Source organism: Phalaenopsis equestris, unplaced genomic scaffold, assembly GCF_001263595.1.
Source record: "Phalaenopsis equestris unplaced genomic scaffold, ASM126359v1 Scaffold000107, whole genome shotgun sequence".
Lineage (NCBI taxonomy): Eukaryota > Viridiplantae > Streptophyta > Magnoliopsida > Asparagales > Orchidaceae > Phalaenopsis > Phalaenopsis equestris.
This window is the reverse complement of record NW_018164549.1, coordinates 6,521,074-6,535,389: the sequence shown is the minus strand read 5'-3', so window position 1 is coordinate 6,535,389 and position 14,316 is coordinate 6,521,074. Positions and strand designations below refer to the sequence as shown.

At 38.8% G+C, this 14,316-nt stretch overlaps 1 protein-coding gene across 1 annotated transcript; it reads left to right on the top strand.

The window, feature by feature from the left end:
• Positions 1-2,758: 2,758 nt before the first annotated feature.
• Positions 2,759-5,060, top strand: LOC110020781 (transcription factor MYC2-like). Its single transcript, XM_020719001.1, has 2 exons — positions 2,759-4,930; positions 5,028-5,060. Exon 1 carries the CDS (start codon positions 2,949-2,951, stop codon positions 4,890-4,892), a length of 1,944 nt encoding a protein of 647 aa, XP_020574660.1. The 5' UTR covers positions 2,759-2,948; the 3' UTR covers positions 4,893-4,930; positions 5,028-5,060.
• Positions 5,061-14,316: the final 9,256 nt, after the last annotated feature.

Genomic DNA, 14,316 nt, shown 5'->3' with positions numbered 1-14,316 from the left:
TATATATATATATATATATATATATATATCTTTTGAGACTTATTTCTTCTGTGATTTCTTAGTGAACACTCAATAAATCGTTTCCCCGCAAAGTATTTCTTTGTAAGAAATATACTCACTATTATCTTCCCCTTAAGACTTGTCTCCTAAGCTCATATTCTAGGGGCATGGTAGCTTCACATCTAAACTTACCTCCTGAGCTCATTTTATAGGGGTAACATAGCTTCCCATCAAGTCTTACCTTTTCGGCTCAACTTCTAAGGGTATGGTATCTTTTCATTGAGTTTTGCTTCAAGTAAATGGGTGAAGACCATGTTTGTCGCTTTCCCTCAAGGATCTCTCTCATGAAGAATGTATCCAAAACCTGTTTTTCATTGAGACTTGCCTCTTGAGCATGTATTCCATGAACATAGTAGCTTCCCATCAAGATTGTTGTCTGAGCTCATCTTTTAGGGGTATTGTAGCTTTCCATTGAGTCTTGCCTTCAAGATCTACTTTCAAGGATATTGTATCTTCCTATCAAGTTTTTTTCTCCTATGCTCGTCTTCTATGAGTATAATATCTTCCCATCGAGTTATGCCTCCTTGGCTTGACTTCTAGATGAATCGGTGGAGTCCTTGTCTGCTATAGTGATAAATGTATCCATTACTAGCTTCCCGTAGAAACTTGCCTCTTATGCTAGTCTTCTGGGAATAAGGGTGGAAACCATGTCTAGAACTTTGACCTAATCTTCACTGAGAATATATTCACAACTAGCTTCTCATCGAGACTTGTCTCCTGAGCTCATTTTTCAAGAGTATAGATGAAGACACTATTTGTCACTATGAATATTTAACCTTTTCTGGGTTATTGGTCATAGCACGTCCATATGGAGACTGTAGCGTGTAATGAAAGAAGTCAAAGAGAAACTACTAAGAATTTTTTACTTATTTGATGTTGTTATTTGAAACTCCTACTTGATGATTGTAGCTTATGATGAAAGATGTTGAATCTAGTCACCATGGAGCTGTCAAAGACCAATGAGGTGTCAAAAAATGTCCTACTTGCCTCTCTACAAATAAGGAAGGAATTTAAACCACTCCATCGGACAACCCGAAGTGATTCTCTCGATTGGATAGTGTCTAGTCAATATTGGAGCGCCTTAATGATGTCAAAATGGAGCTATCTTGGGCTCGTTGGATTCATCTCGTTGAGATGCTCGATTTCACTATAAGCTTTCATATTTATAATTTGTATTACCTTTCAATTATGCACTAAAATCATTCAAAAGTGATTTAATTGTTTTATTTGGGTCTGATTTGACTCAAAATATGACTAATTTTGGTTTTATTGGGCATGTCTCATCGACACAATTAGTTTGTCTAAGTTTATTGAAATCAAAGTTCTTGATGATTTTTAATCTAAATTTAAATATTTATTACTTAAAAAATTACCTCCAGATTCAAATCATGCATCGAAATCCTTGTCGGATGATAGAAATTTGTTTATGGAGGATCAATACTAGAGGCAATTGTGTATATTTAAAAATTTAAATTATTGCTAGAATACAAGAAATTAGCAAATCCTCTAGAATTTACAATAAAATTAAAGAAAAAAAAAACTGAGACAGGTTGTAGATGCATTAAAGCAGCTCAAAGAATTACAGTTCAATTTTTATAGATACAAATCAAGAGATACATTTACTTTCAGAATCGTTTTAATACTATCATTATTTGATTGATTTTACTTCTAAAAATTTACATATCATTATATTTATATTTTTCTCGTTTTATTTGAACTTTTTTCTAAGAAATCATTTGCAATTTTTATAAAAGTTACTTTTACTATAAAAAGTTATATTATCCTTTTATATTTCAATAAAATCAGTCGTTGGCTTATATATGTATATATATATATATATATTTGATGATGATGCCCTAAATTGAAAGTGACTTTTTTTCTTCTTTTTTTAATCAATATCAAGCATACGGCAGTACATGATAGGTCTTAGATTTAAGGGCCATATAATTAAAGATAAGGATCACAACCACTATGTTTAGTGGGATGCCCAAAATTCGTTTTGAGATTAGTGCAATATTAATTCTTTTTGTATGACACCCATCTCAAATTACTTCTGAGAGCTTTGAGATTTATATTGATCAAAATCTTAATCAACATATTTTCACTTCCCCACTCGGAATTTTCTTTAATTAGATTTAGGTTTAATATATCTTAATTATAAATAACCCTAAATTATTTTATTTATTTTAATATGAGCATTTTTTGGTTAAAATCTTTATAAAGAAACGCATGAAAGCCAAAAATGAAGATATATTAAAAATTAAAAATAGAAGTAGCGGCACCATCTCAAGTTCATGTCAGCTCATGTGAAACTCTTAGTAGAGTGCGCAGCGTGCTTTTGATGCTACACTATTCATTTTCTCTGAGCTTAATCACAAAATTGCCCTCGACACGCATCAACGGACTCGATCTAATCTGATTTTCCGTTCAAACCCACGCGTGAGTCGTCTTTCCCACGTGGGCTGAGCGCTAAGTCAAAAAAATCTGCGGATACCGAGCGTCGGCGAAGCGGACTCTTGGCGGCCAAGAGTTTTTTTTTTTTTTTTTCCTTAAAAGGATTCAATAGCAGCCGTCGAGAAGTATTTTTAAAATATAAAACTTATTCAAATTAAAACTAGTTGTTTATGTAAAATTGTAATTTTGTTAGCGTTTAAGCAGTAATTGAAGCCTAATTACATCGAAAATCATGTTTCCAGATCTATAGCATTTTAAAAATGATTTGAAAAGGCATCGGCTTTGCCGTAGCCAAGCTTCCATCTCTGCCTTCGCCCCACCTTCTTCCCTGCCTCTAACTCCAACCGGCCGAACTCTCAACTGCTCTCCAAACACTAAACCTAGACCCGTTCAAGTCCCCACGCTGCACTTCTCCACTCATTCATGCGATCGTGATGAATCTGTGGATGGACGACAACGCATCCATGATGGAGGCCTTTATGCCCACGAACGACCTCCACAGCCTCAGCTGGACGCCGATGCCAGCGCCGGCACCGACGCCGGCGTATTTTACTCAGGAAACACTGCAGCAAAAGCTGCAAATTTTGATGGAAGGAGCAAAGGAAAGCTGGGCATACGCAATTTTCTGGCAATCCTCCTTGGACGTTGGCTCCGGCGCTACGCTTCTTGGATGGGGTGATGGGTATTACAAGGGCGGTGAAGATGACAAGAGGAAGCGGAAGGCTAACACGGCGGCGTCAGCTGCAGAGCAGGAGCACCGGAAACGTGTACTCCGCGAGCTGAATTCTCTGATCTCCGGCGGCGCTACAGGGTTTTCCATGGAGGATGCAGTGGAAGAGGAGGTTACTGATAGCGAGTGGTTTTTCCTTGTATCCATGACGCAGTCTTTTGTAAATGGTGCTGGCATCCCTGGGCAGGTTTTCTACTCTGGCTCCCCTTCCTGGATCGCCGGCAGTGATCGGCTCGCCGTAGCGCACTGTGAACGTGCGCAGCAGGCGTACACATTCGGGATCCAGACGATGGTTTGCGTTCCGGTAGCAAACGGCGTCGTCGAGCTCGGATCGACGGAGATTATCTTGCATAGCGCCGAGATCATGAGCAAGGTCAAGATTGTGTTCAGTTTCAACAGTTTTGAAAATTCAGCCGCCGCTTCATCTGTCGGCACGGGTTCATGGCTGCCTTTGCAGCCTTTCCCGCATGTGGCAACCGGACTTGGCGAGGCCGATCCATCGACGTGGATCTCAGATCCGTCAGTTGTAGAAATCAACGATTCGGTTTCCCCTGCTACAGTCGAGATCGCTGCTTCAAAATCCCCAATAATGGATAACCCTAGCACAAGCAGCCTGACGGAAAACCAGAATTTGATTCAAATCCAACATCCGCAACAAAACCACCGGCAATCAATGAATCTGCAGCAGCCCCGTCGTCAATCCTTATACAGCAATGAATTCAGTTTCTCAGATTTTGGACTAAACAGCGCCATCTCCTCCCAACCCTTCAAAGTAGAATCCGGCGTCCTCAATTCAGAGGAAAGGGAAAGGATTAGGAATTCAACCTCGTCGGGCCTCTTTCCCCATCAACATATCACAGATGACAAAAATAAGAAATCTGCCGCTGCCACTACGTCCAGAGGAAGCAATGAAGAGGGCATGCTCTCCTTCTCCGATGGCCAGGTTAAACCCAACACTACTCCCGCCGCCGGCGCAGGCGAATCCGAGCACTCCGATCTAGAGGCTTCCGTCCGCGAGGCGGAGAGCAGCAGGGTTGTGGAACCCGAAAAGCCGCGGCCGCGGAAGCGCGGACGCAAGCCGGCCAACGGGCGGGAGGAGCCTCTCAACCACGTGGAAGCAGAGCGCATGCGTCGGGAGAAGCTGAACCAGAGATTTTACGCTCTGCGCGCAGTGGTTCCCAATGTTTCGAAGATGGATAAAGCGTCGCTGCTCGGCGACGCGATCTCGTACATCAACGAGATGCAGTCGAAGGTGGAAGCTCTCGAGAGCGAGAAAGAGGGCTTAGAATCTCAACTCGAAACACTCAAGTCTCAACCCCTAATGCCGCCGACGCCGGCGGCGGCGGCGGCGGCTGAACAATGCATTAAGGTGATGAATATTAACGGTTCAGGCGGCGTGGAGATCGAGGTGAAGAAGCTCGGCGTAGAGGCAATGATACGGGTTCAATGCTCGCGCCGGCACCACCCGGCGGCGAGCTTGATGGCAGCTCTTAAGGACCTAGAACTTGAAGTATACTATGCCAGCGTTTCGGTGGTTAAGGAGCTCATGGTCCTGCAAGTAACGGTGAGGATGATGAGCCATGGTTATACGCAGGAGCAGCTCAGCTCCCTTCTTTTCTCCCGCCTTTCGGAGCTTTCCCGCCGTTAGACAGTAGATCAAGCTACCGAATACCGTAGCTCTGTAATGTAGGCTGAATTAATTATTCCAGATTTGCAAAATGAGATTTTTGGTTTTCTTTCTATCTTCTTCCTTTTCTTAAAGGTTGCTGCTGCGTATGTACAGGAACAGTTGGATCTTTGCTATACCTTGCCATGTTCTAGTTGGTTCAGATCGTCCCCCTAGGGTCTGTTTGGAGCAACTGCAGCTTATTCAGCTTCTGCTGATAAGCAGCTTATCCTAATAATCTGCTGATGAGCAGCTGATCCGGATAAGCTGTCTAGCTGTTTGGTTTGCGCTTATGAAAAACAGCTGATTCTGGAAAATTGACAATTCTGCCTTTGTTCTAAATAAGTTGTTTAGTTGTTTGATTAGTGTGTTTTCATATCTCAAATTATAAGAGTTTCATGTCTCAAATTATAAGAGGTTTGCCGCCATCTAATACAATTCCATAAATAGATAAAGCAAAAATTTGTAGAAATTTCTCTATAAATAGATAAAGCTCAATGACTTCTTTGTATAAATCGTTACAATTCAATATATAGTAAATTAATCAGGTTAATGAAAGTGCAATGACAGCTTAGCTTAAAAAAATAATAATAAATAAGCACGAAAACAACTTATAATCCATGTCATATAAGAAAATCAGTGAATGATTTTGAAGAGCATAAACTTTCTATATGATCATTATCTCTGAATCAAAACTGCACAGTGCTTCAAAAGTGATATTAATCAATTAACAATTAAACATCATATAAAGTGATGTTGTAAAAAACTTCATTCACGAACGGTTGATATCATCTGTTATTTGTTCTCGTAGTCGTCATCTATGATGCACCTTCACCCTCTAGAGTGCATGTATCTTCTGAACCAAACTAACTCTTCATGTATTGAACGTCTCACATGATATTCAAATGTTTCAGGTGGGATTTGCATTGAATCATCTTCTAAAATGGCAAACTCCGAATCCGATCTGGAAGGGTGGTGTCGGATGAAATTGTGTAGCGTCATTGTGCCAACAACTATTTGTACTTGCTTTGAAAAAGGGTAAGAAGACATATCCTGTAATATGACACACTTCTTCTTCCACACTCCGAACGCTCTTTCAATTATGTCGCACAATGAAGAGTGTCTTTTGTTAAAAACCTCTTTTTTGCCTCGTGCGACATCACTAGATCTTTCAAAATCAGGAATATGATACTTTGTATCTGGATAGGGCTTTAGATATCCCATTTGTAATGGATATCCAGCATCAACCAAATAGTATTTACCTAGAGGTGGGTACGGAAATTCATGTCTCAAGTTTCTGGTAGCGAACTTGAAAACAAGACTATCGTGGGCGCTTCCTTCCCATCCAGCCATGACAAAAGTAAAACACATATTAAAATCACATACATCCATAACATTTTGTGTTGGGGCATCGCATCGGCCGATGTACGCAACTTTTTCTTCACTAGATAGTTGTGCATCGACGTGTGTCCCGTCAATAGCTCTAATACAATCCTAGAGTTACAACTAAAAAGTTTTTTAAATTGTAATGTAATAAAAGTAGAAAGATAAATGTAATGGTAAAAGACAAATCTTAAAAAATGACATGTATCGAGGGTCATTTGCAATTTGTGAAGGAATTGCATAGAACGTTGGATCCTCGGGCTTCACCACCTTCTAGGCCAAACTCACAAGAGAGTTCAATCCGACTGAGAAATATCGGTTGATGGTTTCAAATGAATGTTGAAAACGCTCAATAGCCCCTCTTATTGATTCATTTTGAGATAAAATGTATAGAGTTATTGCAAGCATTTCCCTTGGGGTTGTTCTTGCAGAGTCGTGTAACTCATGATAGATCCGGAGTTCATTCAGCAGATCATGAAATATTTCTTGTGTCAAACAAAACATATTAAAGAACAGTGTTGGATGGCCCCGTAATAACTCACCAACACATCTGTCTCCTATTTGAGTTGAAGTCATACATGGGTTTCGGTCAACATGTTTAAGATAGTAATAATACAATAAGGTAAGGGTAAATGCGACTGTGCGTATGTGGTTGATTTCTTCTTCATCCATACTATAAAATTATTAAAAGGAAAATGAATTAATTTTAATAATAAGAACAAAAGTATGCTATGAAAGATGAATAAAACACATGAACTTTGGGCAAAACAAAAAAAATATATATAATAAAATTGACCATCACAGAAACAACAACCACATAGAAAGGTGAACTGTCTAAAACATCCACGAATGAGATAAAAAAAAGTGTGCATCACATAAGCATAACATAGAACAATAGAAATTAAAGTACATAATAACTCAAATATTTAGTCGTTTATAAAAGATCGCAAGTATTTCACTCGGTATTTCGGTTCCAACTTCATAAAAAACTGTCTGATGATTGGATCTCATAACACCTTCACGTATTGAATGTAGTCATCATTGTCTGCCTGTCTGCTCTGCCTTAACATCAGAATATGTATTGAGGACCTGAAGACACTCATCAATTGAGATGTCCTGCGATGAAAAAGACCGAGCTTTGCATGTTTCAATAAGTGCATCAATAGTGTCTTTAATGAAAGCAACCCCTTTGTTATTATTTTCTACTCTGGGACGCTTAGGAACAATAGTAGATTGAACATCCGTGTGAACATGACTAGGACGGTCTCCTGAATCACCTATCTACACAGTATCCATCTCTTGGGATGAGCTGCCAAACCCTATATCATTTGGGATGAACGCATGAGTTCCTGTAGCGACAAACTCAGTGAACATTCCATCTAGTTTTTCCTCCATTATTGGATCAATGCCAACGAATTTAATTTTTTTTGCTAACGGCACTGCCTGATATAAATAATAAATGTGCATTAATAAAATAGTGTCAACTCAATGCGAAATTAGATTAAACATAAAATAAAAAGAGTTATTTATGCACATGTAATGTCTCAGCCCACCATTCCTCTAGTGCATCTGTTGTGCACTTAACCCATTCTCGTTGATCCTCTTTTCAGTTCTTTCCATAGTTTCCAATCCTTCTTTAGCTAACCCCATTTGTTATTCATTTTCATGCGATCATAATCTCTTCCAGTCATTTCTTTGAATTTAACTAAGATATTTCGCCACCCTTCTTTGTTAAAAAAATGTAGTGGGTTTATTTCTCACCTCAACCTTCCTCAAACATAAATCACAAAATATGATAGTTACTTCTCTATCTCACATGGCTGATGTTCCAGCCTCTTTAGCTTTACTTAGTGAGTTCTGTCTGATTAACGGATAAGCACAAAATGTTTTTTTTTATGGCAAAAAAATTACAAAATAAATGAACAATTTATATATCTAGCTTCTAAAAATTTCAAAATAAAAAACAATTCCAAAATTTCCTCTTCCCGAAAAACCTTTTATATTTGGATAAATAATAACAATGTTCCAATTACTATATAAGAAACGTTTGAGAAAAGAAAGCCATGATCAAATGTAAGTGTGACATCAAACGATATAAAGGTAGACCCTCGTGCCAAAATGTTATATTATACTTATGGAGTTGATTATGGGAAATCGTTACACCAATCACAAAGCTAGACACCTCTAGGATACTTATAATCTCGACAAATAGCCTCAACCAGCCTTTACAACTGCTGAATGTAAAAAATGCATTCCTACATGACAAACTTGGAGAAATGTTTGCACAATTGCCACCACATTCTAATCTAGATTTTAATACTAGTGATGCATACATGTTGAACAGAAGTCCATACGGCCTCAAAAAATCTTCAAAAGTATGGTTTAGGAAGTGTACGAAAGCCATGGAATGGATTAACTTTAAACATAGCCTTGTAGATCACATTTCATTCATAAAGAAAGCCAACAAAGGCCAATCACAATCTTTGTAGTGTATGTGGAAGACGTGAGGAGATGATCTCAAATGAATAAAACATGTGAAAGATTAATAATGTAAGGAATTTCCAATAAAGATCTGGGAAGGCTCAAATATTTTTTTTGCAATGAAGTGGTCTGCTCAAAAGTTGAAATATTAACCTCTCAACAAAAATACATCATAGATCTACTGAACAAAACATGTATGATGGGATGCAATTCTTATGAAGCTCCAATTAACTTCTGCCCCAAATTTAGAAAGGCATATGACAACTCTGAATGACAGAGAAATATATTGAAGATTGATTAGAAGGCTTATCTTTCTTGTCCACACAAGAGCTGACATAAATTATGTTGAAAGTACTTAAGTTGAAAGTGTTTTAAGTTAATTTATGCATAATCCTAAAAATAACGCTTCTTTAGAAGTAATACAACTCTTCGACATCTCAAAACAATGTAAGAAAAATAATTTTTATTAAAAAATAACAGAAGCAGTTTAGAAGCATATACAAAGATTTTGATTGGGCAAGATGATTTACAAATAAAAGGTTTTAATACTGCTTACTGCAATTTAGGTGGAAATATAATCACTGGAGAAGAACGAAACAATCTGTAATCACTAAATCTAGCATTGAAGCCAAATTTTTGGCAATATCTCGAGGGATCTATTTGCTTTTATGGATCAAAATATCTTGGATGACTTAAGAATAAATTTGAGGAAAATCACAAACAAATCTATAATTCTCATGAGAAATGTAGCAACCAAATCAATTCTTTCCAAATCAGTTAAAATAACTCAAGTCGCTGTAAAAGTGAAATGACAAAGAAAACGAAGAAGATATATCTATAGCGAGGAAAACCGAAGAAGGCTACAGAAAAACCGAAGAAGGTGGAGAAGGAGTGAAGCCCGAAGAATCACTTCGAGAAAGAACCGGATCCGTAGATGGTTCCCCGCTACTGGACTCCGGCGATGGATTCTCCGCTGCTGAATCTGGCTTTGAACGACTGTCACGGGAGCGAGAGGCGAAGCGTTGTTGGATCCGGCGTCGAATGGCGCAAGGTTACGAGAGCGAGAGAGCGAGCGGCGAAGCCCTGCTGGATCCGGTGTCGAACGGCTTGGTGAAGGGAGCGAGAGGCGAAGCTCTGCTAGATCCAGCTTCAAACGGAGGTCACGGGAGCGAGAGGCGAAGCGCGGCTTCGAACGGCTAGGGTCACGGGAGCAAGAGGCAAAGGAAAAAGAGGCAAGGTCATGGGAGCGGGATCGAGGGTTAATACGTAAATCGAAATCCCAAAACGCGGACCGCGGGGGTCAGCCGGCGGTCCGCGTCTTTTACAATTTCCAAAATGTATTTTTCAATAATCTCTCAATAAGTGGGAACCAAACAGTGAGGCGGCGTTTTCAATGCCTATGAATAAAATTAATTATAATTTGTTTGTTGAGAGTTTAGTTTTGAACTATGAGTTCTTAAATTTATATTCTTATATATTAGATGCACATATATTTATGCTTAAACTCGCCTAAATATCTAGGAAAAAAAGTTAGTAAGGTTTGTTAAAATTTAAGAGGACACTTAAATGATTCATAATTATTTACATGGGGCCATTTAGTCCAAATTTATAGAAGTATTAAAGTTGTTCATAATTATTTCAAAATTGAGCACAAATTGTCCACCATATGGATTATTTAGCCCTGATTTAAAATGTCCAAGGTTTATTTTGGCATTTTTATAAATAGTTGGGGATAATTTTGGTATTTTACTCCAAAATTTAATTAAAAGTTTATGTGTAAATTTAATTAATTCTTTTTTTAAATTCATATATATTAAATTAAATTTTAATTAATATTAGTTAAATTAAGATAAAAAAAATTCTTTATTTAGTTGTCTACTTATTTTGTGTGTACTTTTAGTTATTTAGTAGCTCGTTTATTTAAAAGCTTTTTTGTTTTCTACATTGGGTGACCAAGAATCCAAGAAATTTACTTGATCGAACTCAAAAAGTGCATTTAGTCATGGTTTTCTTCAATTTCACGTTGGGTGGCAATGAATCTAAGAAATTTACTTGATGTGACACTAAGGGTCCGTTTGGGGCAGCTTGTGCTTTTCAGGATAAGTTGCTTATCCTGAAACGCGGCCCGCGGGCCGATTGTAGGGGTCGACCCGTGGCCTGCGTTTAGTGTAAAACCCAAACGCAGTTTCGGATAAGCTGGTGAAACCCACGAACCAAACAGTACGGCGGCATTTTGAAAACGCTGTCCGCATTTATAAGCTGCCCCAAACGGACCCTAAGGGTTCTTTTGGCGCGGCTTCCTGCGCGCGGTGCGGCGGGAGGCCGACAAAAATTACTGTTTGGCAGGGCATCTTGATCGCGATTGTTGTGAATCCGGGCGAAAAGCCGACCGCGGGTGAGACCCCACGGCCCGTGTTACGGCTCCGTTGTTTTACTCCCGTACCCCTAATTTCTCCCGCCTTCTTTAGTTGCATCTATGTGATTGTAGATGATGAAAAGAACGATAATTTGAGGGCGGGCGTTTTCACCCTGATTTTCTTATATTTTGGTGAAGATATTATTATGGGAGATTACGGCAGCAAAGATTGGGGATGAAGTGGACCTACAGGATCGCTCTTAGAATCCAGAAGAGGATCGTCCGCCCAAACAACCCCAGGATCAGGCAATTTCTCCACAGGTACCCTGTCTCTTCATATTCCTCCTCATTCTGCTCGTTGTTTTAGGGTTTGCGAGAGGGCATCCTTGCTGTGTTGAGGATGGTGAGGAATGTCAGAAATTAGGTGTGGTAAAATTGATGATCTCAAATCAAATGGCCTTGGAACAAGCTTGGAACAAGCAGGGAATCTGAAAGAAAAAAAAATAAGAGAGAAACTTGAATAAAATTTGGTAAATTAGAATTTCGGTGTGCTACAGTTTGGTTAAAATTAAGATCACTGCAAAGCCAATATTAAATTAAGTAAATGAATAGCACAAGGAATGAAATTTACAAAATAAAAAAGAACCAAAAAAATCGGTCACATGTTCATACAATTGGCTTCCCTTGAAATCAAATAGATCTCTTTTTCTTCATTAAAATGCTCTGAAAACTAACAGATGTGCTCATTTAACACTCAAATGCCAAACGTTCCCTGATTCTTACCTTTGACCTAATAAAAAACGTGCATTTACATTCATGCTACCAAATTCCCATGTATTTACGTTTATAACACCTGAAATTTACTTTTTACATTTATACCACCCAAATCATTAGATACATGCCACCTAATTCCTATATATTTGCATACTGCTGAATTCCTATATATTTACCTAACACCTAAACTTCAATTTATACATACATCCCACCTTTCCTAAGCAGAAAGAAGCTTTATTTCAATCTCTTATAAAGTCAAAATTGTTGTTAAAAATGACGGCAATAAAGCAAAAAATGAAATAATAAAAATTACACGAAAAAAAAAACACCAGAGCGACACACGGATTTACTTGATTCGGCAAATTTGCCTACGTCCATGGAGCTGCAGAGGATTTTATTTCTTTGAGGAATTACACCGTCGAGCGCCTCGACATTTACAAGAAAATCTCTATTTTCTTATCTTCCTTCGTCTCTTTCTCTTAGCTCTCAAGAGGACTTGACTTGAACTTGTTTGGCTTGGCTTGCATTTCTTTCAAACCAAAAGAGATTATTTATAGAAACCATGAGAGCGGTAGGTGGGAGGTGGTAGGTGAGCGGTAGATGGGATACTTAATTAAGAAGCTAATTAAATTCGGTAGACCGGGTCTCCACATTACCCAACAATTCTTCCACTTGGAGACTGAGACATTGAATGCATTGAATGCATCACCCATCATCTACTAGCTGTTCTGACATTTTCCTCAAACATGATATCCTCCACCTCTGCAACTCGAAACCTCTGTCTTCATGTCAGAAGACTAGCTAAAGTTGAGCACAACTTCAGCTTCTCACGAGTAACACTCTCAGTTGACATATCACCGTCAACGTAGCCTCGTACCACCAAGCTCTTTCCTGGGTTACTCTTGTATCTGCTTACAACTCCTAGTACATGAGTAATATCCTACCTCTGCTGAAAGCTCTTTTTTCAACAAGTCCAGTCTAGTACCTCTTACTACCACCAAACACAGCCTTCACCCAGTACACTCACTTGTTGTGCAATGTCTTCTTTCTTGGTGGAAGTTCTGTCAGCTCCCAAGTCTGATGCCCTGGCAGGAAATCTCTCCTCCTTCTTGGCCAGCTCTCACTTGCTCGAATTCTTATCTTGCAAGATTTCTTCATAACTCTGTATTTTTCCACCATTTGTCTATATAAGGTCTGGTTTTTCTACCTTTGGCGCTCTGCCACTTTTTAGGAAATGGACATTATTCTGCTTCCCCATAATGCACCTCTGACTCATGTGTTCACGCCTGAGTAAACCTGTAATCATATATAGATCATATATAGTGTGTCGTAATCATATATAGTGTGTCAGTTTTCATGCCCTCAGTCATTACTAATGTTCCTTTGATAACCTTCCAGGTGCTATCTGAGAACACCACTGAATGACCACCCTCATTTAGCTGCCCGACAGATATGACGTTTTTCTTCAACTCAGGAACGTGTCTGACCTTTTGTAATGTTCATTTGCTCTTATTAGAGAGTGCAATATCAACATCTCTCATCACCACCACGTCCAGAGCTTTTCTATCAGCCGGATGTACCTTCCCAAAGTTAACTACAACATAATTTCGCATTAACTTTCGACGGGAAGATGTATGGAAGGAAGCCCCTGAATCCAGTATCCAGTCATCAACAAAGTTATGAACTGCCAGAAATAGCGCATCTTGTATTTCTTCAGTTACGACATTAGCGTCATCGTCTTCTTCTTCTTAGAATTCCTGCAGTTCCTTTTTATGTGGCCCGTCTTGCACAATTCCAGCAGTTACCTGCTGGACTTTGATTTTGATCTTCCACGGTTTGAATTTCTATCTTGTGATCTACCTTTGGAATCAACAATCAGTGTCAAACTTGAACCCGAGGTCTCGCCAGAATCTTTCATGCGTTTCTCCTCAGCCAAAATCAAATTACGAATATCATCATATTTCAGCTTAGATTTTACATGCAGAACTGTGAACTGTCATCCTCATGACTTCCCAACTATTTAGCAATGATGCCAATGATATCAGCGCACGTATCTCATCATCAAAATCAATTTCAACAGACGAAAACTAATTTGTGATAGCGTTGAAATCATTCAGGTGTGTTGACCTCATTTTTGGTTGAGGACTAGAAAACTTCTTTAATAGCCTAGGTCTAGCCATAGGACTTTCCTATTGACTAGTCTTAGAAAATTAGAAGAGGTACCCCACCATTAGAAATTCAAAACTCTTCTTTTTACTCAACTTGAAATTCCACATAATGATCTTAACCTCTAGCATTTAGTAGATAAGATCATTATAAGAGAATTCAAGAAGAGTCCCTATAAGATTACTTGGCTTTAGGATTGACCCAGGGGGTTGACTTGGAACTAGGGTACACCATATCTTCACAATA